The 26,255-nt window shown below is 46.3% G+C and overlaps 15 protein-coding genes across 15 annotated transcripts; 9 read left to right on the forward strand and 6 right to left on the reverse strand.

Moving 5' to 3' along the window:
- The first annotated feature begins 179 nt into the window (after positions 1 to 179).
- On the forward strand, positions 180 to 1,065 carry LY89DRAFT_116253 (uncharacterized protein). Its single transcript, XM_018205110.1, has 4 exons — positions 180 to 312; positions 361 to 452; positions 739 to 948; positions 1,001 to 1,065. The coding sequence occupies exons 1-3, from the start codon at positions 228 to 230 to the stop codon at positions 835 to 837; spliced, it is 276 nt and encodes a 91-aa protein (XP_018069893.1). The 5' UTR covers positions 180 to 227; the 3' UTR covers positions 838 to 948; positions 1,001 to 1,065.
- Positions 1,066 to 1,723: 658 nt separating this feature from the next.
- On the reverse strand, positions 1,724 to 2,860 carry LY89DRAFT_648885 (FMN-linked oxidoreductase; the record flags this gene model as incomplete). The annotated part of the gene is made up of 1 exon (XM_018212032.1): positions 1,724 to 2,860. The coding sequence occupies exon 1, from the start codon at positions 2,822 to 2,824 to the stop codon at positions 1,724 to 1,726; it is 1,101 nt and encodes a 366-aa protein (XP_018069894.1). The 5' UTR covers positions 2,825 to 2,860.
- Positions 2,861 to 3,429: 569 nt separating this feature from the next.
- On the forward strand, positions 3,430 to 5,222 carry LY89DRAFT_648891 (uncharacterized protein; the record flags this gene model as incomplete). Its single annotated transcript, XM_018212033.1, has 6 exons — positions 3,430 to 3,554; positions 3,614 to 3,889; positions 3,950 to 4,227; positions 4,291 to 4,409; positions 4,461 to 4,845; positions 4,899 to 5,222. The coding sequence occupies exons 1-6, from the start codon at positions 3,518 to 3,520 to the stop codon at positions 5,220 to 5,222; spliced, it is 1,419 nt and encodes a 472-aa protein (XP_018069895.1). The 5' UTR covers positions 3,430 to 3,517.
- Positions 5,197 to 6,502, reverse strand: LY89DRAFT_648894 (Phosphoenolpyruvate/pyruvate domain-containing protein). Its single transcript, XM_018212034.1, has one exon. The coding sequence runs from the start codon at positions 6,041 to 6,043 to the stop codon at positions 5,270 to 5,272; it is 774 nt and encodes a 257-aa protein (XP_018069896.1). The 5' UTR covers positions 6,044 to 6,502; the 3' UTR covers positions 5,197 to 5,269.
- Positions 6,503 to 6,725: 223 nt separating this feature from the next.
- Positions 6,726 to 7,112, forward strand: LY89DRAFT_588051 (uncharacterized protein; the record flags this gene model as incomplete). The annotated part of the gene is made up of 1 exon (XM_018209459.1): positions 6,726 to 7,112. A coding segment is annotated over one exon (387 nt), but the record flags the coding sequence as incomplete, so codon positions are not given.
- A 3,053-nt stretch (positions 7,113 to 10,165) lies between these two features.
- On the reverse strand, positions 10,166 to 10,931 carry LY89DRAFT_783674 (uncharacterized protein). The gene is made up of 2 exons (XM_018222709.1): positions 10,748 to 10,931; positions 10,166 to 10,697 (listed from the first exon to the last, which is right to left on the reverse strand). Exons 1-2 carry the CDS (start codon positions 10,846 to 10,848, stop codon positions 10,394 to 10,396), a joined length of 405 nt encoding a protein of 134 aa, XP_018069898.1. The 5' UTR covers positions 10,849 to 10,931; the 3' UTR covers positions 10,166 to 10,393.
- Positions 10,932 to 10,987: 56 nt separating this feature from the next.
- Positions 10,988 to 12,186, forward strand: LY89DRAFT_686272 (uncharacterized protein). Its single transcript, XM_018215247.1, has one exon. The coding sequence runs from the start codon at positions 11,060 to 11,062 to the stop codon at positions 11,693 to 11,695; it is 636 nt and encodes a 211-aa protein (XP_018069899.1). The 5' UTR covers positions 10,988 to 11,059; the 3' UTR covers positions 11,696 to 12,186.
- Positions 11,288 to 13,402, reverse strand: LY89DRAFT_686273 (putative CAAX prenyl protease 1). The gene is made up of 4 exons (XM_018215248.1): positions 13,258 to 13,402; positions 13,027 to 13,209; positions 12,230 to 12,976; positions 11,288 to 12,184 (listed from the first exon to the last, which is right to left on the reverse strand). Exons 1-4 carry the CDS (start codon positions 13,270 to 13,272, stop codon positions 11,762 to 11,764), a joined length of 1,368 nt encoding a protein of 455 aa, XP_018069900.1. The 5' UTR covers positions 13,273 to 13,402; the 3' UTR covers positions 11,288 to 11,761.
- A 149-nt stretch (positions 13,403 to 13,551) lies between these two features.
- LY89DRAFT_619546 (uncharacterized protein) lies at positions 13,552 to 15,562 on the reverse strand. The gene is made up of 3 exons (XM_018210883.1): positions 15,357 to 15,562; positions 14,056 to 15,308; positions 13,552 to 14,006 (listed from the first exon to the last, which is right to left on the reverse strand). The coding sequence occupies exons 1-3, from the start codon at positions 15,541 to 15,543 to the stop codon at positions 13,677 to 13,679; spliced, it is 1,770 nt and encodes a 589-aa protein (XP_018069901.1). The 5' UTR covers positions 15,544 to 15,562; the 3' UTR covers positions 13,552 to 13,676.
- Positions 15,563 to 15,883: 321 nt separating this feature from the next.
- LY89DRAFT_588247 (uncharacterized protein) lies at positions 15,884 to 16,468 on the forward strand (the record flags this gene model as incomplete). The annotated part of the gene is made up of 2 exons (XM_018209471.1): positions 15,884 to 16,199; positions 16,323 to 16,468. Coding segments are annotated over 2 exons (462 nt in total), but the record flags the coding sequence as incomplete, so codon positions are not given.
- A 332-nt stretch (positions 16,469 to 16,800) lies between these two features.
- LY89DRAFT_116451 (uncharacterized protein) lies at positions 16,801 to 20,382 on the forward strand. Its single transcript, XM_018205112.1, has 5 exons — positions 16,801 to 17,507; positions 17,564 to 17,637; positions 17,693 to 17,817; positions 17,869 to 19,951; positions 20,001 to 20,382. The coding sequence occupies exons 1-5, from the start codon at positions 17,144 to 17,146 to the stop codon at positions 20,037 to 20,039; spliced, it is 2,685 nt and encodes an 894-aa protein (XP_018069903.1). The 5' UTR covers positions 16,801 to 17,143; the 3' UTR covers positions 20,040 to 20,382.
- Positions 20,283 to 21,381, reverse strand: LY89DRAFT_648908 (uncharacterized protein). Its single transcript, XM_018212035.1, has 5 exons — positions 21,169 to 21,381; positions 21,107 to 21,119; positions 20,965 to 21,048; positions 20,865 to 20,911; positions 20,283 to 20,658 (listed from the first exon to the last, which is right to left on the reverse strand). The coding sequence occupies exons 1-5, from the start codon at positions 21,202 to 21,204 to the stop codon at positions 20,575 to 20,577; spliced, it is 264 nt and encodes an 87-aa protein (XP_018069904.1). The 5' UTR covers positions 21,205 to 21,381; the 3' UTR covers positions 20,283 to 20,574.
- A 193-nt stretch (positions 21,382 to 21,574) lies between these two features.
- On the forward strand, positions 21,575 to 22,164 carry LY89DRAFT_588537 (putative 60S ribosomal protein L38; the record flags this gene model as incomplete). Its single annotated transcript, XM_018209487.1, has 4 exons — positions 21,575 to 21,604; positions 21,682 to 21,715; positions 21,838 to 21,966; positions 22,106 to 22,164. The coding sequence occupies 4 exons, from the start codon at positions 21,575 to 21,577 to the stop codon at positions 22,162 to 22,164; spliced, it is 252 nt and encodes an 83-aa protein (XP_018069905.1).
- Positions 22,165 to 22,594: 430 nt separating this feature from the next.
- Positions 22,595 to 23,257, forward strand: LY89DRAFT_588084 (uncharacterized protein; the record flags this gene model as incomplete). Its single annotated transcript, XM_018209465.1, has 1 exon — positions 22,595 to 23,257. One exon carries the CDS (start codon positions 22,595 to 22,597, stop codon positions 23,255 to 23,257), a length of 663 nt encoding a protein of 220 aa, XP_018069906.1.
- Positions 23,258 to 24,543: 1,286 nt separating this feature from the next.
- On the forward strand, positions 24,544 to 26,022 carry LY89DRAFT_588030 (mevalonate kinase; the record flags this gene model as incomplete). The annotated part of the gene is made up of 2 exons (XM_018209457.1): positions 24,544 to 24,699; positions 24,745 to 26,022. 2 exons carry the CDS (start codon positions 24,544 to 24,546, stop codon positions 26,020 to 26,022), a joined length of 1,434 nt encoding a protein of 477 aa, XP_018069907.1.
- Positions 26,023 to 26,255: the final 233 nt, after the last annotated feature.

Genomic DNA, 26,255 nt, shown 5'->3' on the forward strand with positions numbered 1-26,255 from the left:
TGGAGACATAGGTGGAGTGGTAAAAGGATCCATAATGGTGGAGTTGTTGATAGTTTAGTCCTAATGTGAAGAGTTTTAATTTCGAGGTTCTACAGCCTGAACGCACGGACTTTTGTCCCCATGTTCGTAAGCAATTCCTTGGCGTGTTGGCTAATGGTCAAGATCGATACTTCATATCAAATCCGAGGAACAACACAGAGCTCATCCGCCAGCCATTAACCCTAGCAATGTCTCGTGGTAGCGATCTATCATACAAGCACGTCGGAGTTCTGAGAACAAATGCATCTGATAAGATCGTGCCTGATACAAGAGGTGAGTTTTGAATCTGAATTTGACGTACACAAGCTGAAACGAGGAAAGATTACAAAAACCAAGGATTCTCCTATCCTGTTGCAGTGCAGGTCGGTAACACACTTGTGACTGCTTACTCGGAGAATAAAGAGAACATTTGGGTCAGTGTTATAAATATTGATAATTTACCCGGAGCTTGAGGCGCATTTACGTTGGGTGATGTCAAGGTGAAGCGGGTATGCGGCGCTGTTCGTGATCGGCAGCCTAGGCGTCAACAAACTATCAATTTCCCCCTCATTTTATATGTGTTATCCTTCGTTCAATGTTTGTAACTTGGGATCATGGGGAAAATGTTTCAATCGTCTTTCGCGATTCTGTTCGCTGCGCTGGCGACAACATGCCTTTCTGTGCATCAAGACCAGATCGTTTTCACTGAAAACAACGTAGAGATATCTATCCTACCATCTCACAATAGCCCTGCACAGTCATTTCAATATCCAAGCCGAAGGAATACGACGTTTGCGGTATGTCCATTTCCTATCTTAAGTCTCATCCCGTCCGGACGATTATTTTGACATTTTGGAATGCGGTCTCGAAGTCTCGAGACTCAACGAGTCCTCCCAAGACTCTTCTAAGCCCAGGGATAGTATTTGACATGTGATTCTTGCTTCAATCTTCTTCGACCCAGACATTGTCTAACACCTCACAGTTCGATGATATCCAGCTTCATCAAGCCGTGAGCAACATTTCTCACTACTCCAATTTCAACCTCAGCGGCTTCCAAATCTTCGACCCCATCCAATCAGTCGGCGATGGTCTCTTCCCGCGCGAGGACTCAGACTGTTCAACATCCCTCCCAAATGCTCTCCTCGGTTCCCGTGCCCCCAAAGGGCCATGGCCTCGCCTCATCTGGAATCCCTCTACTGATGGCAACTCATCCTATTTCCACATGCTAGGCTTCTCCATCAAAGCTATGGGCTACACCCCAAGAGGCCTGGTTGTCAGGATGAATGGATATGAGATTACGGACGGGGCAATTGTCAGGGCGTATCAGCTGTCACTTATGTATGTGAGACCAGGGTATCAGCAGGTTATCCGTCTCGATCTTACGAAATATGGGTGGTGGCCTGAAAGGATTAATGCGTTGGAATTCTGGGCTCAGACGAATGATAGGAAGGATTGGAATTTCTGCATTGATGATTTGAAGGTCGCTTTTGCGGAGGATTGAGATATTACGAAAAATCAATGCTGTCGATCTTCTTTTCATACGGATCGAGCGCCTCAGCGGGCAGAGAGAAGAGGTGAGATTGTATATGCAAGTGGTTTATTTTCATTGCTATCAAGGATTGGAGGTCGAGAACGAATTCGTTCGTAAAATGGGAAAGAAGTTGTAGTCTAACTGTTTTCATTCTATAATATTACTTCCGGGGTTCTATGAACTTTCTATTGACGCTGAATATTCAGAGCTGAACGGATAGTCTATGTAGCCTCTGGGTTCTTGGGCAGTGTAGAAGGTGGGTCGATCGTAGTGATTGAATTCCAAGCCTTTCTTCACCCTGTAAATGAGGTCTGGATTGGCAATGAAAGGTCTCCCAAATGTAACCAACACGTCTCTGTCTCCATGATCCTCAACAACCTTCCTTGCCAACTCAGGTGTGTATCCTCCCGCAATGAGAATCGGTCCTTTCCAAGCTTCGAAAGCGAAATCAAGGGATTCAATGCTGGTATCAACCAACACATCTCCCCAAATGCGAGGCTCAATCAGATGGATGTAGGCGATACCAATGCTGCTCAACTTATTGATCACATCCGTGAATTGCGGAATCGGGTCTTTCATCCTCATACTGTTGAATCTGCTCCAAGGGCTGATGCGGTGGCCCACACGCTCAGGGCCAATTGCGTCGGCGACGGCCTTTGCAATCTCATAAGTGAAGCGGCTTCGATTCTCAATACTGCCGCCGTACTCATCGTTCCGTTGATTGCTGATGTCCTGAGTGAATTGATCTATCAAAAGGCCATTGTCTCCATCAAACTCCACGCCATCAAATCCAGCTTCGATTGCGTTTTGAGCAGCCTTGACGAAGTCTTGCACCATTTGTTTGATCTCTTCGATCGTCATGCTCTGTGGCACTAGAGCTCCCTCTCTGGCGATAGGGCTTGGTGCAGTGAGCTTGTGTCCGGCTTTCTCCAAACTCTCTGGATTTCCTAAACGACCAAAAGCTCCAATTTGGCCGAAGATGAAGCAGCCTTTCCGGTGGACCTCGTCAATTATTTCCTTCCATGCAGCAATCTGCTCTTTGTTCCAGATTCCAGGTGCATTAGGGACAGCTCCGGCAGCGGGAGACACGAGATTGACGTCGGTGAAGAGAAGGGTACCAGGTACAGCGGTTCTTTGGCTAAAGTACTCTTTCATCAAGGGCGTGGGTATGTGATCGTCGTCTGCTCGGAAACGACTCATCGGGGCTAAACCAATACGATGAGCCACTTCCACTTTGCCCAGTTTCATAGGCTGGAAAAGACGTGAGGTATCCATGATCGCAGATGCTATGTTGTCGTCTAGGCAAGTGTCAAGTAAAAGAATTTAAGACTCGAAGAGAATGATCGAGATGGTATTCTGTGTATTCAAAGCAATTGCTACTCTGGCATCCAGAAGGCGACAACATGTCTTTAAATACTTCCATGTCCTGAAGTCTACACTCATAGCGGTAATTGTTGTTTCCCTCTCGAACTCACAAGGGGACAGAAGAGATGACAAATTCTGAGCTAGCAGAATAGCATCTTTGCGGATCTGTGAAGTGGTTTAGATCGGTTCTTTGTCATGCCTGATGACTGACTTGACGTCGTCAACTCTCTGATGAACTCGCGCTTTGTACCTGTGGTGATAATGTTGACGCAAGTTCGGAGCAGCATCCCAAAAACAGAGCACAGGTACCTCCAATTGAGATAATCGGAGCCCCTTTCCAGTTGATTTATAAGGTATTTGAAGGCCTGTCAAAGTACGCGCGATTCCATTGGCAGCGTGGCCCCATTGAAACACACTGCACGCTGATCACTCATCAGTAAATGCGTGCCCCACCTTCAAGGAATGTGCTCATGAACAACGCCATTGATGAGGAATTGGTAAAGATGTGGAGAATACCCTTTTAGGAAAATTCTCAGTTCCTTCTACTTAAAGCAAGAGGCGTCCGAATGCGACTGCCAGCATAAATGTCAGGAACCAGAAACGATGGACTCAGCCAATCTCTCTCAAGCACCCAATACAGGCAAGCCGAGCATCCTTCAAAGACTTTCGCTATTGTTTAATATATTAATGACTACTTAGATAATTCTTTCCGATTCATCACGACCCAGAATCCAGAGTCTGCGAGGGATCCTGCAGTCAGGCGCCAAGTCCGTTCGCATGCGGTAAAGCACGCTCTTCAAGACAAGAGAAAGCTTGAACGAGAATTAAGTGCCAATTTCCGTCCTGCATCAATTAGTGCTGCGAGAATTTCAGTAGTAGAGAAAGGGACACAAACTTCTCAGTCGCTCGGCAAGCTCTACTCGCCTCTCGCTTCTGCCTATACTTCCCCTAGGCTGGAAGTCTTGATAAGTCATCGTAAGTTGCACCAAGATCTTCAGATCCACTGTTGAGAGACTTACCATAGGTTCTCCGTAGATGCGGCTAAAGAGGCCGCTGAGCCAGTGTTCAGTGTTGCCAACGATGTCGCCTTTCAGACGTTCCCATTGGTTTTCCGGACAGGTCGAGATGACCCAGCACTTCTCAATGCTATTCTGCTCACATTTGCACTCGCGGTTACTGGTGGCATTATGAATCAAGAATGTCTTGGTTATCAAAATATGGCAATGTCGACTATTCGTGAAAGGATCAGCTCCCCGGACAGGCCTGTTTCGGTAGCCACGCTGGGGGCTATTCTGCTTCTTGCCGGCGTTGAGGTGTGTGCAACTACATATCTTGCTGAGATGTGAATCTAGATTGTTGACTCTGTATCTATATAGGCTCGCTTGGGGATGCCCCTCCAAGTTCAACTGCACATGACAGCGATCAGCCAATTGCTAGATTTATGCAGAGCAAGTGACGTTTATTTGACGGATGGCATCAAACGTGCTATTTTCTGGTAAGCTCGTTGTATTTCTCGAAGGCTCTTTGTTTTAATCTTGAAATTTAGGCAAGACTTGAACACCTCCGTCATTACTGGATCGAAACGAGTAGTTGATCACACGACTTTCCCCGAGCTTCAATGGAGAAGAGATCCGTTTTCGTTAAATTATTTTATTCTACCCCCAGGATTCCAAGACCAAACTCACTTGTTCACTGAGGAGTTTGTCGAAGTTCTAAAAGACATTCATGCACTGCAATGTATTCGAGACTCTTCGGACTTTATCGCGGAGGACACATTAATGATGGTAAATCTTGATAATCACCACGCATCTATCGAATCCAGACTTGCAGGATTGCCAAATTCTTCGTTGTTTTCAGAGTGTGTTCACTTTGCTGCATATTTATGTGCCTGTATGCTCTGTTGTAAGGTTTATCGTCACTCGGTTATCCCAGTAGGTCACCTATTCGCACTGCCTTTTCAACTTGTTAACCTTCGATATGATAGTCTCAGATTTCGGCTAAACTGCTCCAGAAGCTAGAACAAGTCCATGGGGATAGTATATGGGATCACTGGGATGGTCAAACTTCATGTCTACTCTGGCTCATTTTCATTGGCGGAAGTTTTGCCCCAGTAGGTACTAAATCGGGATATATCGAGCTACTTCGCTTCAAGTATGCTACCAGGTTTGCGAACAGGTACCAGTCATGGCCAGCGGTGCACGAAGTCTTGAAACAATTTATCTGGTCAGAAAAAGCATTCAGTTCACAAGTCAAAACATTTTGGGAAGATGCGTCCTTTGTACCCAACGCTAATAGAAACTTTGATTAAACTATCAATGTTGATGCAAAAAAATCAATGTCAATACATTTCAGTATCTACAATTGTGAGAAGAGTTTTGCTGCCTCATCCTGGAACGCTTTCATGGCTAGGATCTGCAGCGCTGGGCCCATACTGATTCTGGCAACTCCCAAATCAGCAAGCTCCTTGATGGTCAGCCCGTCCGCGCTTCTTTTCAATGAAACATTGAGTCTTCCTCCGAATTCCTTTACCATATGTTCTACCTCCGCTTTCGAAACATCTCTCTTGCCGCCCCAAACAAACACGGTCGTAGCCCCAGCGTCCAGATAACTCTTTCCCCTCTTGACGACCTCTTCCATCTTACCGCCCAGAACCAGAACATCACATCTCGCATTAACAACAAAATCAGGAACATTGCGCTCTTTTGCCACGTCCAGAGTGCGTCGAATGCGATCAACCGCGGTTTGCGCGTCCATCAGCTGTTGGGTGGTATTATCGTAGTCCTCGAGATTGATTCCAGCAACGCCGAGATCCAGGAGTTTGTTGATTCCTTCTTCGAGCTTGGAACCGTACGCATCTTGGAAGTCCACTGTAAGTGGCTTGTTGAATTCTTTGGCCACAGCCGCAATGCCTTTTACAGCAGTAAGGTTCTCGTCAAGAGTCAAATCATTGTCTGTGGTGCCAGCAGCTTGTGCGACGGAATAGCTCGCTGTAGCAAGTGTTTCGGAAGAAGGAAGTTCAGCAACCGCTCTGGCGGTAAGAATGTCATATACGTTGGCCAGAACAAGTGGCTTGTGTGGTCGTTGATGGAGAGATTTCAGAACTTGGGCTGATTGGTTTAGCGCTGACATTATGAATGATTGTTGAATGCTCGGTAATGTAACTGGATGAGAAAACAAAGAGTTGGGATATTGAAAGGATTGCTGCTAGCTGGAACTTGCAAATATATAGTATAGATCACGCAGCATAGCAACTCAACCCCGCAGAATGTGGCAAATCAAACAGAAATGTGTCAATCAGAAACCAGTTAGAGATCATCACCACCGTTCTGAGTCTGCCTGATGATGTCGATGCAGAATGTGTACGCCCTTCACTGACAAAGACAAAGAGATAATCACTCCGATCCCGTCGCCCATTCGGGAAGTATCTCTATTCCCAAAATAGCAAAAGCTTCATAGCAGCTTTACTGGATTCGGCAATTGCAGCCGAAGAGCCAGCTAAGTGAGGGGTAGCAAAGGATGCGGTGTTGGATCAAGAGTTCGGAAACCATGGGGTCGAGACTGCTTCGCTCTATGACTCCTTCTTCAACATACAAGCAGGATTGGAGGAAGATGTCGGATGTTGTGTCGTCAACCTCTCAAGAAGATGAGCTTGTAAGCGAGTGGCCGATGTTTAACCGCAAATTCAGGGGTTCGTTTGGGAAAGTGGAGACCAACACGGCACGACTTCAGCTGCAGGACCTCGATCCTTCTGTTGGACAACATCATTTTCTAGTCTTGCGGCTTATGAATACTCAATTGGAGATGCGCAGACATGGGATATTCATACCAGCCTCTCGATGAAGCTACTCAAGAGATCCGACTTCTCAACGTCTTGCCTGGGCCTGACCACGAAGAGATTCGATGCAGCTTAGTGCATGCCCCCTGTCTCCACCAACAATTGCCCAAATATGTCTCTCTTTCATACTGCTGGGGCAGTACAGACAATCTGAAGTCTATTCTGGTTGGCAATCATAATGTTTCTGTCACAGACAATCTTTGGGCCGCACTCCATGAATTCCGAAGGCAGGGTTATGATCTTATTTGGGTAGATGCTTTATGCATCAATCAAGAAGATAATTGCGAGAAAGGCCGCCAAATTCTCCGTATGGGAGACATATATAAGCAAAGCCAGAAGACAATTGCTTGGCTTGGTTCGGATAAAGAGGGGTATGCTAAGTCTGCTTGTGAATGCCTGGTCAAGATCTCCCAATGCTCCGAGGAAAGCCAAAAGGCACGGTTCAAACATCTTCGAGAATCTATGAAAAGTCGTCATCATAGCTGGCGGTCCGCTCTTGCTCCATTCTTTGCCATTCCTTATTGGAAGAGGACTTGGATTATACAGGAATTAGCCCTGTCGCCCACCGTTCTCATATGGTGGGGAAGGCACTCCATCCCAATTGAAGTGTTAGCTTGCACGTCAAAGAGGCTGTGTAAGGAATACTCTGTCTTCAGGGTACTGGATGGCTTCGGAGAGATAAATTGTATCTTGAGAATCAGAGACCTGACAGAAGAGGTACGAAAGGGAGGAAACAAGCAGTCGAGTCTGTCGCTGCACAAAGCTCTATGCTTGTCAAGTCTTTCTATGACATCTGAGCCTTTGGATAAGGTGTTTGGTCTTCTTGCTCTCTGCCGAGATGGTGCAGACCTTGTACCAAAACCACATTATCAGCAAAATCTGGATGACCTTCTTCACGATCTTGCAGTCTCAAATCTTCTGCATTATAAGCATTTGAAAGGAAGAATGGACTGCATATGTGTGGATAACCCCAGTCTCCCTAGAAGACCTGATTTGCCATCTTGGGTCACAGATTGGACAAGTACCTGGCAGAGCCAAGGAGCACGTCGATTATTGTACTACAAGTACAGAGCTTGTGGTGCTTCTGTATCGAAACCCAGGCTGTCTCCCGATCGCTTGACTCTCTCAGTCAGTGGCTATCTCTTCGACACAATTCACAGCATGTCAGACATCCAATGCGAGGAATCACATGATCACAGCACTGATTTCCTGCTGGCGAGATATGGAAATACGAAGTTCGATATACCCCACAATGTGTACGGAACAGAAGCAGAGCTATACGATGCTATATGGGGTAGCATTCTGGATCAAAGCCCCCATAAACCCTGGTCAGATACCATGGAGGCAGTACCCGCTAGCTGGGCTCTTGAAAAGCTTTGGTCCAAGAAAGGGAAATCCATCTTAACGAAGAGATCCATGGGGACAAAATCCCGAGTCTGTGCTATTGGGCAATACCTCATTTACGGCCGTCCTCTTTCCGAATGGGCGCAGTACCATGATCCGAAAATTCCTCAACCAAAGATCAAGTTGCCCCAGAAGAACATCCTCTACCATGGAGCACCTGCTACTGTCAATGATATCTTGGCAAGTTTCATCAACGGAATAGCACTTTTCAAATTATACCGACGTATCCTGGTAACAGAAATGGGATACATAGGTCGAGTACACAAGCAAGCATGCGTTGGAGATTCGATTTGTCTTCTTGAAGGATGTACGGTTCCAGTCATATTGAGACCATGTGAGGGTGGCTATCGACTCATCGGAGAAGCGTATGTTCATGGCATCATGAAAGGAGAATTCTGGAATGATCAGCACAAAGCCACGATGAAGGTTTTTGACCTCAAGTGAAGGGGGATCTGATAATATTGGATCCAATCTCGCCGTCAAGGAAGCTGGGCATCATGCTGTTTCTCGCAAGAGCCAAATGACAAGGTGCTGCTTTTGGCGAATGTCATTTTGTCGAGTGTTGACACCGACTCTGGTATGGCTGCCAAGGAAGCTGACCTGGCTACGGTACCATTGTTCTCAGGAGCAGGTACCAGACAACAACTGGATAAAGCAAGAGAACGAAGTGGTGCCGGTATCGGTGTTGTTGACGTAGCGGTGGCTGCCCTTCAAGAAGAAGGCCCCGTAGACAATATCGACGGTGAAGATATGAGCAACAGTGCTGCCATCGGTGAGCAGACTGGTGCTTTAGAGGCAGAGGCTGGTGAATGTACAGGTAGGATTGTTCCTTCGAGCGTTTCAACCTCTTGTGGACTTCGGCTTATGCTTCTGCCTTGCATGGAAAGATATGTCAAGCTGAGTTGGATGATGATAATGTATAGAGATGATTTATGATAGCGAGGTGCTCTGGTTTTGTTGAACCATTGCTGCGGAGCGTTGGACAGCAACGATTTCAAAACTAAAGCTCAGGTTCTTATCAAGATGGCAAGACCTGCTAAGTACTGTATATCCTGACGTGAGCGTATCGGAATATATTTTGCTCAGCTATTTTGACAGGCCTCAGCAACGACGAGATAATTAAAAGAAGAGAAAAGCCGGCATGAAAACAATCTGTGTACAGATATCGTCCAATCGCATACCATGCAGAAAATTGTAACTTTCATAGCATACGTCAAGCCTTTCCTCCAAAATAAACATTGTGGTAGTCCTCGCGCTAACCGAAATCGGCTACCAAAAGCGCCCGCAACTCAATGCTTTATAGTTTTAAACAAGCAGATTTCCTCCCATCCCACTACAGCATTCCACTTAGGTCAGTGGTTCAGGTCAAGTGTGGGTTAAGAGGAGGAGAGGGATAAAATCGCCTGGCCCGCATACGATCGATCGCGACTTTAAAAACTGCAACCGACATCGAGCAAATTTTCTACGACCTACCCACTTCGGTGGTTAGGTCTGAGTTTTTGCTTTTCTTTTCAATTTTTGATACTTTTTTTTTGACTTGGGTTATGATACCTCGCCTAGTATAAATGTGAGGCTCTGAGGTTCTTGAATGATAACGAGGCTGCGAGCTTCATTAGTTTTTTTGTATCATATTGAAGCGAATACTAGACTCGCTAAACTTCGACAATGCCTCATTATCTAGATAACTGTGGACTTTCGCGGTACTTTCTATGAAGAATAAGATACCGCTTGGGCAAGTATACTTTTGTTTTTGATAAATGAAACTGCTAAACACTTGTCCGCATCGCCTCTACGCAGAATCAAACCCATCGATATTTCTTCGAGGTAACATTTTGCAACGAGGACAGAAAGAGGATATGCCGTAATGCTTCTGCTTGTCTTTCTTGACCCCTTGTCCTTCTCATTGCGGTCTTATTCTGGGATGAAAGCAATATTTCCAAAAGAAAACATACAATCAACAATGCACAGGACTTAGCAATAAGGCCAAACAAATCCCAAGAAGCAACCAAAATGCCAACATTTGATAACTGGGAAATTTATGGACTCATATTCAAAGCAGAATTCCCAGGTCCAGGGGTTAGGTTGACCAAGCTATGCATTGAGTTGTTCTGCTGCTGTTCCATCATATTCGTACAAGCCAGGCTGGCATTTCCACTGATATACAGAACCATTCCTTCACATGCGAGGATTTGCTACAATTCGGTTCCATGACATGCAAAGAATCCTCCCATTCCAACGCCTCAATGACTCAAAGTACTCCTCTTCTTCGCCCTCCTTCGTGCCAAAGTCATCCTGCCTTTCCTCGTCCTAATCCGACTCAAGAATCCATGCCGCCTCTTTCTAACGAAATGACTTGGACTAAACGTATTTCTCGGACCGCATCGAATCTGTGTTGCTCCTAATGCAGGATGGGTCGAGATCTTGGGGAGGAGGTCGAGGGTCTCCGCAGAGATGGGCAAGGGTGAGGCGGAAAGAGACGCTGGGAATGTGAAGGATGAAGGGAATACAGTTGGTCGAGATGGTCCGCGGAAAGATGTGAAGGTTCTGCTTAATGTTAGTTGTCTGTCCATACATAAGAATTATTGTGATCGTACCTCCTTGAAAATGCCTTGAAGAAGGACCTCACTGCTGGCTGGGAGAATGTGGAAGGCTTCAATGCAGCATTGAAGCCATGAGAACATCGGAGACACAACATCTTGGTGATTTGAGCTTGGATGCTGCAGTTCGAAGAAGGTTGAAGTTGTTCAATGCTTGTCGTTGCCAGATGACGCTAGCGGACATTTGTCCGCTTCGCCCAGAAAAATATCTTGAGCTTCTTTTTGCCATGAACTCAACTCATAAACACGATTGGTCCGCAAGAATTCTAAGCGTGCGTCTGCCAGTTGACCTGGGAATTCCTCTTCAAAATGTCTGCCTTTCCCCCTCACCGACTCGGTGCATCTGTGCCAATCAATCAAGAAATCGCTCTCAAGTTTCTCAGCAAGTACCTCGAAGCTGCAAAAACTTCACCCCACCTCCTCCCAAACGCAAAACTCGATCCTTCAGGTCCGACAGCCGGCTCAAGCAGCTCTAGCGTCACAATACATAATCTACAAAGAGTCGAAGCTGGTTTACGAGGAGAATGGCTTGCGCCTACGCTGGATTTGGAGGAAAGTGTGCCTGTGGCAGAGGGCATGGATGACGGTGTTAATCAGGGTCAAGGTGCACAGGAAGAAGAAGAAGGCTGGATGGACTTGGATGATTATCAGAGGGAACAGAGTATCGACGGTGGGGATATTGAGGACGGGCCTCATGTGGTGGTTAGGAATGGAGAGGATTCGGATCTCGAGGTCGATCGTGCAGTAGTAAATGAGGTTGAAGGAGAAGATGAGGAGGATGCCCCTGTGGTAAAGACTCCAAAGAAGAAGAAAAATAAGAAGACAAATGGTGTTGCGAAGCCCGAGAAACCACTCGACAAAGCTGCGAGAAACAAGGCGAAGAAACAGAGATTGAAGGAGGAACAGAAATTACGGGCACAGAGCAAGCAGAAGGCAGCGACTTGAGCAGCACAAATCACCTCCAGACAACACGACCGGGTATGAGCGCATTGCTATTGTATTGTCTATTATCTACAATTCTCTACCGCTAGCTTGCGCGACCTTCTCATCCTTCCCGTCCGAGACTGGCTTCGAATCACCATACCAGCCCAAGGCACCAAGTCTCTCAGACAAGATAGGATGTGAGAAGTGGTAGCTTGCATACATCCAATCGGCCTCCATTGTGCTCAGATTCTGAATCTGAAGCTTGATCAGAGAGCGAGCCAATTCTGTCTTGTATCCCAAGTTCAACGCGAATTCGTCGGCTTGGAATTCGTATCTTCGACTGAGGATATTCATCAACAATTTAATTACTGTATCCATAGGTGCAAGAGCATCGGAGAAGAGAATGAATCCAATTATGATTGGGAATTCTTTGTGGAAGCCGAAGGACTCGTACAAGGATCTGTTGTTGATGAATACAGAGAAGAGTGCAAAGATATAAAAGAAGTGGGCCTAGTGTCGTTAGCAATATACTTCACATGGGCCTTCAATACATACCTGAGAAATTCCAAAAAGTCTAGTGGTGTGATCAAGACTCCAGTGACCAAGTTCATGTGCCAGAACAGCTACAACTTCTTGAGTTTCGCTCTTCTCAATCAGGGTATCATAGATGACAATGTGCTTTTTCCATGGCATGCCGAAGAAATAGGCGTTGCTGTGAGCGCTTCTCTTGCTACCATCAATAACGTATAATTCGTGAAGTGGAAACTTGAGGCGTTTAGCAAGTGATTCGACACCGTCCTTCAAGTCTCCGGGTTGAAGAGGAGAAAGTTTATTGAAAAGTGGCAGAATCGTAATCGGGTAGATGGTGATCATGAAAACCTGTAGACCAGCTCCAAACAACCAGAGGTAATAAAAGAACTTGTTCCCAGTCTTCTGAACGATGGCCAAGAAACCAGCGAGGATAGGAGGTGCGAGGATGAATGCTAGCATCTGCGACTTCAACATATCCATGACAAATAGCTTAGGAGTCTGTTTGTTGAACCCAAACTTTTCCTCCAACACAAACGTATGGTATATCGATGTCGGAAGTGACATGAGCTGTTGAATGACAATGAAGGTAAGGATAAAGACGATTGAGTGTGAGATTTCGCCCGAGAACCGTTCCGGAGCATATCTGAGGAGCCATGAACCAGTCAAAGCCCAAAGCTTTGGCAGAATATCGTAGTAGATGAAGGCAGTGTTTTGGATTTGCCCGTAGAGACCGCTGAAGAGACTGTATTTCGCTTTGGCTCGACCATAAGCCTATTCTCTGTTAATGATTGAATGATGACATTGTGTGCGCGGCTTCGTACTTGACTTTTATCGAACACTTCTTGGGACACTTCACTCTGTAGAACCTTCGGTGGTCGAGTCTGCTTGAGAACTTGGTATTGTCGCAAGGAAAGGAAACCTTCGAAGAGGTATTGTGCAACTGAAAAGCCAACGATGAGCTTCTTCCAGGGGAAAAGAGGCCTATCAAGAAACTGGGCAAGCCGCTGCTGAGTGTTAGAGGGGAGGACTTTGACTGCACTTAGAATGTTTACCTGAAGAATGTCCATCTTGTCGATGGTGAATGGAAATGAAAGATGGAGGGATTGAAAAGACAAAGCCTTGTTTTGGTGATGAGCTTTGGCGAATCCCTTGAGACAGATCGCCTCACAAGGCTGTTCGGCAATGCTCGCCAGGCTACGGCGCCGTTGTGAAACTACCGTGCCGCAGATTTCAGCTCGTCCAGAAAACTGACTGACATTTTTCAAACTGTGAATACGTTTGTGAAAATATTCCTACAGCCTTTAGACACTTTTAGAACTAAAATCATGGAATTAGATAGGCCACAAGGGTATATAGTCATTTGGCATCGCCTTTCACAGTCGATTGCTATGTATGGGTATCTTCTCTTACTAACTATACATTCCACTAGAGCAATGACTGCTTTACATCCCTGATATAATTATTTTGTACATCAAGTCTCAACCGCCAAAGGCGGAAACAGACCATCCTGTGCGCACTTCCCAAGTGGTACTTGTGCCAATCCATAGTCAGGATCAGCACCAAGTCTAGCATCGTTAAAAGTCCTTTTGTTGGACTTAACACCTAACATATCAAGAAGTTGTGCAGATTTGGTCGGCATGTATGGCTGGAGAAGAATCCCAATCATGCGAATCGCTTCAGCACAATGATACACTGTTGTATTGATCCGCCTTTCTAGTTCCTCCTTGACGAGTTGATCCGCCTCAGCATTTGCCTGTTTTTTAAGCAACCAAGGAGCAATGACACTAAGGAATCTGTTCGTCTGTTGGGATATTAGCTGATGTTTCAAGCAATTGTTGATGCATGTCTACCTCGTATACAGCTTCCATAATGGTCTGTAAAGCAGCACCGGCGTTCAATTCTGCCATCTTTGAGTCCACTTTTGCTGGCAATTCTTCCAGCATCTTGATCTGAGCTTGTATGACTTCGTCTGGCTCGCCAAGGGTCCCTTCATGTGCGGCACTCACAGCTTTCGAAACACTCCAGATTTTTGGCCGCGTAATTCTACTCACCAGATTTCCAAGGCCACCTTGTAGACCTTTATTATACCTTTGGACGATGAAGTGGTTCCCGTAATCTGCATCATTGAGAATTCCACCATCATGAGCAAGGTAATACCTCATGACATCAACTCCAAATCGATCCATAGCGAAGAATGGATTAACCACATTTCCAGTCGATTTTGCCATCTTCTGGTGGTTGAGAGTCCAGTGGGCATGCGTTAGGACCTGCTTTGGGGGTTGTATTCCTAGGGCTAGTAGGAAAGCTGGCCAATATATGCAATGAAATCGGACTATATCCTTTCCAATCACTTGCACATCTGCTGGCCAGCCTAGATCTTGCTCTTTCCCGGGTGCCCATGGATAACCCGCTTTAGTGATATAGTTAATGAGAGCATCCAACCAGACATAGATGGTCTGGCTATCATCGTCTGGTACACGTATACCCCAGGACAACCTTTCAACGGGCCTCGAGATGGATAAATCTTCTAAACCTTCTGATACCCATTTGATCACGTCGCTCATCCGAGCAGCGGGGACGACGAAGTCTGGATTCTTCTTATAGAACTCAAGTAATTCGTCCTTGAAAGCAGACAACCTGAAGTGGTAGTTTTTCTCAGATGTCCATTCCACCTCTTTGCCAGTTTCCGATGAAGCCATGAATGTCCTGCCGGTATATGGATCCAATCGCTTCTCAATGGCAGATTCGGGATAGAAAGTCTCATCGCTGACACAATACCATCCTTGATGTTTTGACTCGTAGATGTATTCTCGTTCTTTCAGCATCTGCCAGAAGAATTCTACCGCTTCCTTGTGATCTTTGTCCGTCGTCCTAACAAAATAATCGTTCGATAGGTCTGCTCGTTTCGCAAGTGACTTGAATGTTTCGGCAGTCAAGTCGCAGAACTCTTTCGGAGGAGTACTGGCTTTCGCGGCTGCTTGTTGTATTTTCATGCCATGCTCATCGGTCCCTGTGCAAAGAAATGCTTTTTTCCCTTTCAAGACTTGCCATCGTTTGACAATGTCCGTGAGGACCATAGTATAAAAGTGACCGACATGAGGAGCTGAGGAGATTTAGTAACAATTAGAAAGCAACAGAGATCAAACCATACCGGCATTGACGTAGAAAATAGGAGTTGTAATATAGTATGGCTTTTCTCGAAGCCGCTGCGAAGTACTGAATTGTGTCCGAGGAGCTTTACTCCTGCAGGATTTGCAGACCCAATCGCTCCTCCATTGTCTCTCGGGACTCAATCTCAGTGGAGTTCGAGTAATCGGTACCATGTATCGTAGATTCATAGCTACAGACCGATCGCGTTGACCCGTGTTTATTGGAGCTCTGCAGAATAAATTGGGAAGGAGCGGCTTGGGCGGCCGCACAGTCCGCAGGAAGCTTCAAATTTCCTGACCTCATTCCACGACATGCGTGAATCAGGCAGATATTCGATGCTAGCAGCTCCATCGCTTAGATGGTTGTTTATAGAGTTCTGGTTCACCATCCGCTTCATACCCTAACAACGCATTTCTTTGTACACCAACGAAATGTCTGAACCAACCATAGACTCGCTTACAGAAGTCAAAGCAGGAGGAGTTGGTAAGATACTTTTGATATTCTTCTGTACTTCTCTGATAAATATTAGCTGCCCAGGATTTCATTGATGCCTATTACCCGGCTTTGAACAATCCCAAAGCCCGGTCAAGCATTGCAGACTTCTATGTCAAACCAATTCCAGGATCACCTCTCAAAGCAGATATCGTTCTGAACGGCACTGCTTACTCGGATCCCAAAGAAGTGCAAAAGCTCTTCGAAACCGATGTCGCGGCTGCACACTACGAAGTACAAGCCTTCGATTTTCAAACTGTCAACTCAAATTTCAATGTCGGAGCCAGCGAAGCTGCTTTAGCACCAGACATGGACGGAAAGAAGATTAGCGTTGTGGTTATGGTCAGTGGCAGTGTCAAGTAAGTATTTTATAGGATACGTTTATCTTTCTGTTTTCCTTCGCATGCATGTGATTTGTGCGTTCGTATGTCATAAGTCTCAAATCATTCTCAAAGCGAGCAATGACTGACACCAGTAATCAGATATGGGGAAGCAGGAGATGTTCGTGGTTTTACAGACAATGTTGTCTTGGTACCGAACTGGGATTCCCATAGTCCGAAAGCACCCAAAGGATTGAAGAGATGGTTGGTACAAGCTCAGACTTTTAGATTAGTCTTTTGAGTCCGAATGTCTTCAACACAACTTAGCTCTTGATTCTGGTTCGTCTCGATTTTGGCGTCTGGCGATGAGGAGCTAGAGTGGTGGTTTTAGCATTTTTGATAGCTGAGCTTAATGAAGCTTTTTTGGAGAGCAATGAAACATGCAAGGAGGGTGATGTGCTGAGGTGAAGCTTGAATCGGAATCTAGCATAAGGCAGGCATCGATCTTAAATCGAGTCACCATACCTATTGACCTTCGACTTGAATCGATTGCATGATCTGTCCACCTTCATCACACAGTATGAACCTCTTTCCCTTTTCATCTCACGTTTGTTGAAAGCTAACCTTAATCAGTCGTAGCCTTGCTACACTTTACAGGACTAGATCTCCTTTCCACCTTCGACTTTCGATCTAAAGCTTACAACACCTTATTCCTCACCTTGCCTTACTCTTTACTTCTCAACACAACCACATACCAAGAGCGTGTTATTCTGCAATTATCTCACTTGAACTTGCAGTCTATCTGCAAGTACTCAGCTAATTCCCCTTGCTTGTTCTGCAAGCTTCTTCCAAGACTCCCTCACCGAGTCTCTCCACAGATCTTCACCATTGATACAACAACATCACCTTCGTCTGCTTATCAAATCCTACAAAACGGGGTTAGAGCAACCAACTCGTTTTATCGAGCAAACACAAGATGTCTCAAAAGACCAAGAGATCGAGTAGGTCCACCAAGCCTGACTGCAAGGTCTGGATTCAAGTTGGCAATGAATTGCTTCCAGAATATCTCAGCAAGGCTATTGATGGTGTCGAAGGCTCTGAGAGCTACGTCCGCGTTGCTCTTGATGATATCTTAACCATCCACTGTCAGGCAAAGCCAGGTATCGTTGATGAGTTCGTCTTGATTGTCGACGGAATTGTCCGTGCCTGTGATACTCGACGTGGCACTACGTTGGTTCTCGAAAAGGCTATGCATCGGCCAAAGCGCAAGGGATCGGCAGTAGGAGCTTCATTTCGATCTGATATGGTAGTTCAAATGCGTAATGAGAAGGAGACGAGATGTAAGTTTTTTCTACGGTATCCTTGTGACATTTGGACGTACTAAACTCTTTTCTAGTCGCTGAAGGCACTCAGGAAGTGTCCAAGGTTGGCTCGATCATCGTTGAAGGTTGGCGCAAGTTGTCGGATACGGTACGTCAACATCACTGAGATACTCGTTGTGGACTTCCTACTAATCCGTCAATAGGAGGCGGCTGAAATGAAGGATGACGAGGTCCTTAAGTTTCCCGCGTATAACGACCATAATGAGTGGTACGATCTCAATCGTTTCGTAAATCCAGCTTCAGGTCATCTGCCACCATTTGAAGTTGGGTGAGTTACATTGCTTCGATATGGATTGTGTAACATGCTAATCATCTACAGTTTCATGCATGCCAAAACTGGTAGTGTTGCTAATTCTGGACCTCGTCTTAAAGTTGATGCTGCCATTACCAGAAAGACTTCAGAGTGGAAGTTGGTCTACAAGTTTGTTTACTACCTTCGATCAGCTACAGAGTTACATAAACTCGGTCAGACGGATGTGCCAATCAGGAACCCATCGTCAGATCTCTTCGCTCAAGCTCTTGCTGAAGATCCCACTGAAGAACCCGTTGAAGATCCTGCTGTGGAGTCCGCTGAAGAGGCTACTGATGATGAGGACCAGGAGGCTGACCCAGAATCAGAGGACGATTCAAAGAATCCAGAGGAAGAAGAGTCACCGAAGGGTAAGACAGTTGAGAAGGCAAAGACGGCCGAGAAGGAGAAGACTGCCGAGAAGGAGACAGCAAGTGAGAATGTCAAGGACAAGAAAGTCGAAAAGCCAAAGATGACCATAGCTGAGAAACCAAAGGAGAAGCCTAAGGCAAAGGCTATCGAGAAGCCAGAGGATAAGCTTGATGAAGAGTCGGATGCCCAGACCTCTATCAAGAAGAAGAGCAGAGTTTCAAAGCCTGCTATCGTCCCACAGCAGACTGTTTCCGGACTTCTCACCCACTTGGCCGCTGCATCCCAAGCTTCGGTAGACACAGAGTTTGTTACATCTCCTCACGCCACTCTCGAGTCCTCAACACGATTGGTCCCTATCATTCACTCCAAAGAAGTTGCTGAAAATTCCACCGAACCAGTTACGAATTTCCAAGCTGAGGAGTCCAAGGAGTTACTAGAAAAGAATGGAGAAGCAGCCACAACAAACGTCGAAGGAGAAAGGGAGACTTTCCAACTCGCGAACATCACCCCACGAAAGATCTCTCTCCCTGGACTCCAATCTGCGCCTGCGAGCAAGACTGCCAGAGATAGATCGTTGGTCGAAAGTGACGATGCGCTCTCAACCGATCGAGATGCTGACCAACCTCTGCCTACTACTGAGGCTCCTGATGAACCTTTGATGTCCCAACAACATGAGGAGCAACCTGCCAAGTCAGAAGAGGTGTCTGCTTCGCTGCTCATGACTCCACCTCCATCCACTCGGAAGAGTCAGTCGATCTTCGGTGCTCCTGCTCCTGAACGTCTCGACCGTCGGGTATCGCTCCCAAATCTGTCAAGCGGTCGGGGAATGCACCGGCTACTCTCAGAGCCTACCAATTTCAACATGGCCCATGTTCAGCTTGGACGACCTGCAAGAGTCTCTTTTGATGAAGGACTTCGCAGCAGAGACGTCTCCATGCGCAGTGCTGCTGCTCGTCGACTTTCTATCGTGAGCGAGCGAGCTCAGTCTGAGATTTCGAATGATCCGACAGAGATTGCTGACCCTGATGAGGTTGAAGCTGGTGTGAAATGCAGCCAGAAGTTGGATATGAGCACCTCGACCAAGACTTCAGTCGAGCCTGATGCTAAACACAATCGCTTCTCTCGATTTAGCAGCATGAGCCCTGAACCCCGAAACCATACCATCGCAAGCCCAATTCTTGGTTCTGTATCCTTCTTCGCCGCCCAATCCGAGGATGAGGAGGCTGATATTCCTGCCATGCAACTCCAGCGCTCGCAAGACCGAGAGCTGAGTCCACGAGAGTCGCCTCCAACTCAAATTCGACAGGAGATCGCTGATTCATTCAAGGAGACCCAGGCTGAATCCGCAACTCCAGTTAGACGAGTTAGCGATAAGAGATCTTTGGAAGTCGCTCGTGCCGAATTGCTAGCAGGTCCTAAGGCTATTGGAAACCCATTCATTGCCTACCCCAATCCTGATGGACACCCCTCCCTCCCTCCTCAACCAGAAAGCTTGATCGGAAAGCGTAAGGCGGATGAGACTACAGGCAGTGGCATTGTCGCCGAGTTAGGCCGTCCTCGCAAGTCCTCGATTTCTCCTGCCAATCGATCGATTGGAGACGCTCTTCGTCGACAAGAAGAGGAGAGTGAGCGCTTGGAGAAGGAACTTAAGGACCTCAGAGTTTACAATGCTACGCTTGAGAATATTAGGGAGTTGCGAGAGCACAGTCGAGGTGTAAAGGAGAGCATTGATGCTGAGAAGGTGAGTTGTATTGTCCAGAAGAAAGGTGTACAATGCTAATTATTTACAGGCTCGCCAGGCAGCTCTCGAGGCGGAGCTTGGGCAGTAATTGCTTCGAGTAGTTCCGAATTTCCTTTGTCAAAAAACGAAAAAACGTCAGCAGATATCATGCAGGGGCAGGGACTAAGACTATCCACAGTGCTTGCAGGCTTTTATGCTCAGAAGCTGGTGGTTATGGCCTTTTTCCAACACTACCTGTTCTCTTCTGTGTCGTGAGAATCTACTGCTTGCTATCCAGATAGCGAGTGTTCAATCTCTGGTCGACATGAGGACACGGGAAGTGTTGCTTCTTGCATGCTTTTGGATTTACTGCAGACTAACGAAATCAACGCACACAGAAACAACATAAGACAGTGATCATACATCAATTGAAGTAGAACATCAATGCAATAAAATTCTCAAAACAGTTTCCCTGAGTTGACTGAATAAAAAAGCATCAGTATTAGACATCTTCTCTTTAATGTTGCTGATCCAGGTAGCACGCCCCTTAAAAACATGCCATAAGCATGTATGCATGAATCTTTTCACTCAGAACTCCTTCTCAAATCGACACATTCCCGAACCCTCTGCTAGCAATTCATAAATCATGTTCTTGGTGCCCTAAGGTTCGCTTTGACCCGTTCCAATAACTCCTCCTTGGTATCTTTCGGATTTGGATGGAGATCCCTCTACAAGAACTAGTTAGCACAAATTATTACCAAAGCTACAGAAGGGCAATTTTTGGCGTGTTAGCAACCACTCCGACCAGAAGTCAAATGAGAATTTTTGATAATTCTCAATGAAGTGTCCAGCCTTTCAGAGGTAATGGTACGACAGATAAAACTTCTTCTGAAACTTCAAAGGTAGGATTTGTAAGATAAATGTGGCGACTTACTGCAGCTAGCCACCTGCGCAATTCTTCATGTGTCCAACTTTCTGGATCTATGATTTGACAATCAGCCCCAAGTCGCACACATTATACTCAATGACATTACCTCCAGATGGATCTGCTTCCTTTGGAAACATATCCTGGCCCCATATAGACCATGCTGCTACCGCCGTAACAATTCCAGTGAATGCTTAATCGTAGTACGTCAGTAACGACTTTCCCGGCAGTTGGGCTTAGGATTTATATACCAAGGAAAGTATTCTGTAATCTTCAGTCAGAATCTTTCCCACACAACAGCAACTTCACTTACTTTCGAATTCAAAGCTCTATCAAGAGGAGTAGGCATCTTAGACGAGGTAATAGGAGGCGGCGTTGAGCGGGGTAGAAGGTTGAGCTTCGACTCTAGGGACTCAGCCTTTCAATTGATTAAATTGAATAAAGACAAGCTTATATGATCAAGAAATAACTTTAATTCACCTTTCGCAGGAAATACTACAGTTCAAGTACTCAAAGAAAGACCACCTAGACTTGTTTCCCCAGACGCGCGTCACTAGCCACAAAGACCTGCGCCTCAAACCTTATCTTCTAGCTGCCTTCTTATCGACAGCCGAACCTTTCTGACTAAGCCACCCACAAAGCAATTCTTCAGCTTCTTTTCGGTCGCAGAGCAAATTCCAACTTCAATTTCTCAATTCGAAGCCAAAATTACCGCCAAAATGCCTCGCGAGATCTCCGACATCAAGAACGTGAGTACTACCCATTCAATGTCTTCTAACAAAAGCGCGGGAAGCAGTGGGAGACAGAATACTAACGATTTGCACAGTTCATTGAGATTTGCAGACGCAAGGATGCTTCCTGTACGTTCATCTAACTCTTCAAAACCTCAACTCTTCGATACGCTTGGGTCTAGGAAGGCTGGAAGATCGGGAAGGAATTAGGGAGATGGGATTCTCGAGATCAGAGACTGATGGGAATATAGCTGCACGCATAAAGCGCAACAAGAAGTCATCGCAGATCAAGTTCAAGGTCCGATGCCAAAGACACCTCTATACGCTCGTCCTGAAGGATTCCGAGAAGGCCGATAAGTTGAAGCAATCGCTGCCACCAAGTACGTATTTTCGAGGAGTTTCTCCCAGCACATTCACCTACGAAGAGAATGTCCCAATTGCTCTACAAAGAGAATCACAGACCGATTGGGATTCCAATCCACTGTTCGAATACGAATCTAACAAACCGTTTCACCACAGGCCTCGTCATCGCCGATACACCAAAGAAGAATGCGAAGGGCAAGCGAATTGCACAATAAATGGAAGGATTTGAAGCTGGAGATGATGTCTAGTTGGGGATTATGAGGACAGGTTATACATCAACTTCATTTGCAAAGGGCGTCTGGCATACCATGGCATGGAATGGCACGTTGGGGAAATGCAAAGCTGTTAACGACATAGCAAAGCAAAATTGATGAGCCGTCCGAACCATTGCCTTTCCCAGCATGATTTGATTCAAAACGTGGATATGTGAGGGTTCATATTTGTCGATGCGGTGTCGTTCTAGGAACCTATACTTAGTTGGAAGATCTCCCGGGTTTGGCCGATTCTGCATGCTCTCACGTAATTGCAGATGCCTTGGTTCACGTGAGCTACAAGTGTAGGTTCTATATCAGGGACATGATCGCCGTGTTGAAACTTCAGCTTGTTTCTCAAAGTTCTCAGAAGTTGATCGAGTCTGTCTTCAAAATGCCAGTCACCGAATTTGCAATCCTGCCCCTCACTCATCCACTCACCAAAGAGAATCCAACCCTTCCATCCTCGGTCATCGAGAAACTCAAAACAGCAAAGGAAGTCCTGGAAACTGCATCCAAGAATTCATTCCATTATTTTCAGCAAATCGAGGACCCGTCTATTATTTATATTATTGGAAAATGGGACTCACCAGCTGCTCACGGAACATTTCTTCCCTCCCCAGAGAACCAACGGCTGCTTGGGCTGCTTAAGGATGATATTGCTAGTGGAGTCGACCCAGACAAGAAGATGTCAATGTGGCATCTCGATGTGGATGCTTTCGAAGTAGGGAAATTGGAGAAGTGGGTTTTCGAAGCGCCCGTGATTAGCTGTAATCGCCATTTTGTACCCAAACAGAGGAGAGAGGGGTTTGAGAAGCAGTTCAATCAGGTAAAATACTTGCTGGAGGAGTATACCAAACCGTATAAGGTGATTGGAGGCTGGAGGGTCGAGAAAGAGAGTGAGGAGAAGGAGGAATGGGTCTTGTTCTCGGGATTTGAAAGTGTGGAACATCATATGGGATTCGCAAAGACTGAGGGGTTTGCGGAGTATAGGGAGATTGTGGGTTTTGTGGAGGGGTTCGAGGTCAGACATCTGAAGGCTATCGAGGGGCTTTGAAGTGGCAAGGTTTCAGGAACAGCAATTGATGGGTGGGTGTTATATAGTCGTGTTTCCAGTGGTACGCATGCAACTCATAGCAAGACAGATTCAGCAAAGCCATATACATCCAGCTGATTTCCAGAGCTTTTCCACTTGCATAGGCCGTGTCTCGGGCGGCCCGAGCCTCTGGCCTCAACTTGAGGCTGTGGATGACATTTTGCTAGAGCAGTGATTCATACAACGCCAATGTGCATAGAGTGATGACTGAATCAAAAGGCAAGTTCCGCAAGACTCTTGAACTATCTTAGAGATCTGCACGGACAACGAAAGAAACACCTTCCTCAGTACAAGTCCAGGGGAAAACACGCTGCTCTAGAGCAGTAGATGGCTGAACTCTGCAGTTATTCCAATGCTGAGAATGTATTAGCCTATTTCGAACCATTTTGTGCATATTCCCTGTGCTTCTTGTACAACGTTCAATACCAGAACTTCGTAAGGATGCAGCTAATGCTTTCTTGAGACCCGCATTTCGTACCTACCTGGATGTGATTGATGGAGGATAAGACACCGTACTTATACGGAGAAGCGAATGCTTACCTTGCTATTGATTGATAGCAGATAACACGCCGTACTTCCACATGGTGTGGGCAACCCCTCTTGGCCGAACTGGTATCAGCCAGTCGTGCAACATTTCATTCCTGTCGGGGTGCGGCAAGACCCACGATGCTTCTGACGTGAGGAATCGATAGCGAACGCGGAGAAACAGGCTACCCAGATTCATTATTGCCCACAGACAATGCAGAGCTTTGTTGGGTCAACAATTTTTGCAAAAGTAATTGCGGTGTCACACGAGGGAGCTTGGAAAGTCGAATATATTTATTGGTCGTTGGCAAGATCGGCCACCTGCATTTGAAGGCGTTAGTGGGCGGTGCCTGTCCAAGGGTCCCTGGCTGCAATACTGTACCCAACCCAATCGGGTAAGCACCTGGGGTTTGAATTCAAGGAGATTACCATGTTGATTGAGCGCAATAAAGGCTGCTTGCTTGGTCACTCCTTCTCGTTCCTGGATCCCGACATTGCTTCTTCGACAGACAGACAATGCTCATTGTGCGATGACCAGCCACCAGAGTAGGAGGTCCTTTGGCGGAAAACCCCTCAAGACAAAGACACATTCGCGATCGAGTTCAAGTACCACATCTTTCGCCATCGAGACTCCCTCCGACACCAGTCCCTCCCCCTCTCCTTCCTCCGAAATGCTATCAGTGACGAATGGTTCGCATGCAGTGGAAGCAGTCACCGAGACCATGGCACATACTGAAATCAATGGCAATGGTAAGAGGAAGACACGAAAGGGTTTGGGCCTCGATAGGAAACAATCAAGTCCGATGATGCCAACCTTTATGGTTTCTGCGCCTGGCAAAGTCATTGTGTTTGGAGAACATGCAGTGGTTCATGGCAAGGTGAGGGATTAAATGTTTGTTGTAGAACCACAATTGACAGTATAGGCTGCAATCGCTGCATCCATCTCTCTTCGATCCTACCTTTTAGTCACTGCACTCTCCAAGTCGAGACGAACGATTTCTCTTCGATTTCCCGACATCAATCTTTCACATACATGGAACATCGACGACTTACCGTGGGGCGCCTTCTCTACCCCAGGGAAGAAGAAGTACTACTACGATCTCGTTACTTCTCTCGATCCAGAACTCGTCGCAGCAATGGAACCTCATCTGGAAGACGTGTCTCCAGACCTGCCGGATGATATCCGCAAAATCCACCAGAATTCTGCTCGTTGTTTCCTATACCTTCTATTATCTCTTGGTTCGCCATCGTTCCCAGGTTCTTTGTACACTCTACGCTCAACAATACCAATTGGAGGCGGGTTAGGTAGCAGCGCGTCTATCGCGGTCTGTCTTGCTGGCGCACTTCTATTACAGATCCGAACTCTTTCTGGACCTCACCCTGATCAACCTGCGGAAGAATCACGACTTCAAATCGAGCGAATTAACCGATGGGCTTTTGTGGGTGAGATGTGTATACATGGCAATCCGTCGGGCGTCGATAATACAGTCGCTTCACAAGGAAAGGGTGTCATATTCCAAAGGACCGACTACGCAAAACCTCCCAAGGTCCAGCCATTGTGGAATTTCCCTGAGCTTCCACTTCTCCTTGTCAATACAAAGCAATCGAGATCGACAGCAGCCGAGGTAGCGAAGGTGGGAGCATTGAAGAAGAAACACCCTATGATCACAGAGTCAATCTTGAATGCGATTGACAAAGTATCAGAAGGTGCAACACAACTTATGGGAAGTGATAGATTTGATCCCGAAGATCCAGAATGCATCAAGGATTTGGGGGAGCTAATGACCATAAATCATGGATTGTTAGTCTCACTGGGAGTGTCGCATCCGAGACTGGAACGGATACGAGAATTAGTCGACCATGAAGGTATTGGCTGGACGAAGCTTACAGGTGCTGGTGGTGGAGGTTGTGCAATCACACTTCTCAAACCAGACGTACCACAAGATCAGATGAAGCGTCTTGAGAGAAGGCTAGATGAAGAGGGTTATGGAAAATTCGAGACAACTTTGGGTTGTGATGGTATTGGAGTACTCTGGCCCGCTGTACTCAAAAATGGGATTGAGGATGACTTGGGCGGCGAAGAAATCGACCAGGACAAGTTTTTGAATGCAGAGGGTATTGAAGGCGTTGAAGAGCTTGTCGGGGTTCATGGAGATAACGGTGACAGAGAAGCTTGGAAATTTTGGAGAGTTGAGGACTAGACATTTGCTGGCAACAGCTGAGCTGCAACCAGCAGGTATGGGTAATTGGATGTGGTTTATTGTACAAATATTAGCTAATAGTCATCCTAATCTAATGTTGCTACGGAATACTATGAATGAATTCCTATTTTGGATCCCTCATTTTCGGCATCAATATCGGGACATTGCATATGACGATGCTGCATATTTGCCCCCAAATGTGAATCCAGCGGAACAGACATTCAATTACAGGA

This window comes from Mollisia scopiformis, assembly GCF_001500285.1.
Source record: "Mollisia scopiformis unplaced genomic scaffold LY89scaffold_15, whole genome shotgun sequence".
Lineage (NCBI taxonomy): Eukaryota > Fungi > Ascomycota > Leotiomycetes > Helotiales > Mollisiaceae > Mollisia > Mollisia scopiformis.

Coding starts and splice junctions, on each gene's coding strand:
- LY89DRAFT_116451 (XM_018205112.1), top strand. CDS start 17,144: ATGTCTCAAAAGACCAAGAGATCGAGTAGGTCCACCAAGCCTGACTGC. Junction 17,508..17,563: donor TAATGAGAAGGAGACGAGAT/GTAAGTTTTTTC, acceptor ACTCTTTTCTAG/TCGCTGAAGGCACTCAGGAA. Junction 19,952..20,000: donor AGAGCATTGATGCTGAGAAG/GTGAGTTGTATT, acceptor AATTATTTACAG/GCTCGCCAGGCAGCTCTCGA.
- LY89DRAFT_619546 (XM_018210883.1), bottom strand. CDS start 15,543: ATGAATCTACGATACATGGTACCGATTACTCGAACTCCACTGAGATTG. Junction 15,309..15,356: donor TATTTTCTACGTCAATGCCG/GTATGGTTTGAT, acceptor AAATCTCCTCAG/CTCCTCATGTCGGTCACTTT. Junction 14,007..14,055: donor TTATGGAAGCTGTATACGAG/GTAGACATGCAT, acceptor ATATCCCAACAG/ACGAACAGATTCCTTAGTGT.
- LY89DRAFT_783674 (XM_018222709.1), bottom strand. CDS start 10,848: ATGTTGTGTCTCCGATGTTCTCATGGCTTCAATGCTGCATTGAAGCCT. Junction 10,698..10,747: donor TTCAAGGCATTTTCAAGGAG/GTACGATCACAA, acceptor AACATTAAGCAG/AACCTTCACATCTTTCCGCG.
- LY89DRAFT_116253 (XM_018205110.1), top strand. CDS start 228: ATGTCTCGTGGTAGCGATCTATCATACAAGCACGTCGGAGTTCTGAGA. Junction 313..360: donor GATCGTGCCTGATACAAGAG/GTGAGTTTTGAA, acceptor AAACGAGGAAAG/ATTACAAAAACCAAGGATTC. Junction 453..738: donor AGAATAAAGAGAACATTTGG/GTCAGTGTTATA, acceptor AAAACAACGTAG/AGATATCTATCCTACCATCT.
- LY89DRAFT_648908 (XM_018212035.1), bottom strand. CDS start 21,204: ATGCCTACTCCTCTTGATAGAGCTTTGAATTCGAAA. Junction 20,912..20,964: donor GGAAGCAGATCCATCTGGAG/GTAATGTCATTG, acceptor GTCAAATCATAG/ATCCAGAAAGTTGGACACAT. Junction 20,659..20,864: donor TGCGCAGGTGGCTAGCTGCA/GTAAGTCGCCAC, acceptor TAGTTCTTGTAG/AGGGATCTCCATCCAAATCC.
- LY89DRAFT_686273 (XM_018215248.1), bottom strand. Junction 12,977..13,026: donor AAGTGTTCGATAAAAGTCAA/GTACGAAGCCGC, acceptor AACAGAGAATAG/GCTTATGGTCGAGCCAAAGC. Junction 12,185..12,229: donor GACTTTTTGGAATTTCTCAG/GTATGTATTGAA, acceptor TAACGACACTAG/GCCCACTTCTTTTATATCTT.
- LY89DRAFT_648894 (XM_018212034.1), bottom strand. CDS start 6,043: ATGTCAGCGCTAAACCAATCAGCCCAAGTTCTGAAATCTCTCCATCAA.
- LY89DRAFT_686272 (XM_018215247.1), top strand. CDS start 11,060: ATGTCTGCCTTTCCCCCTCACCGACTCGGTGCATCTGTGCCAATCAAT.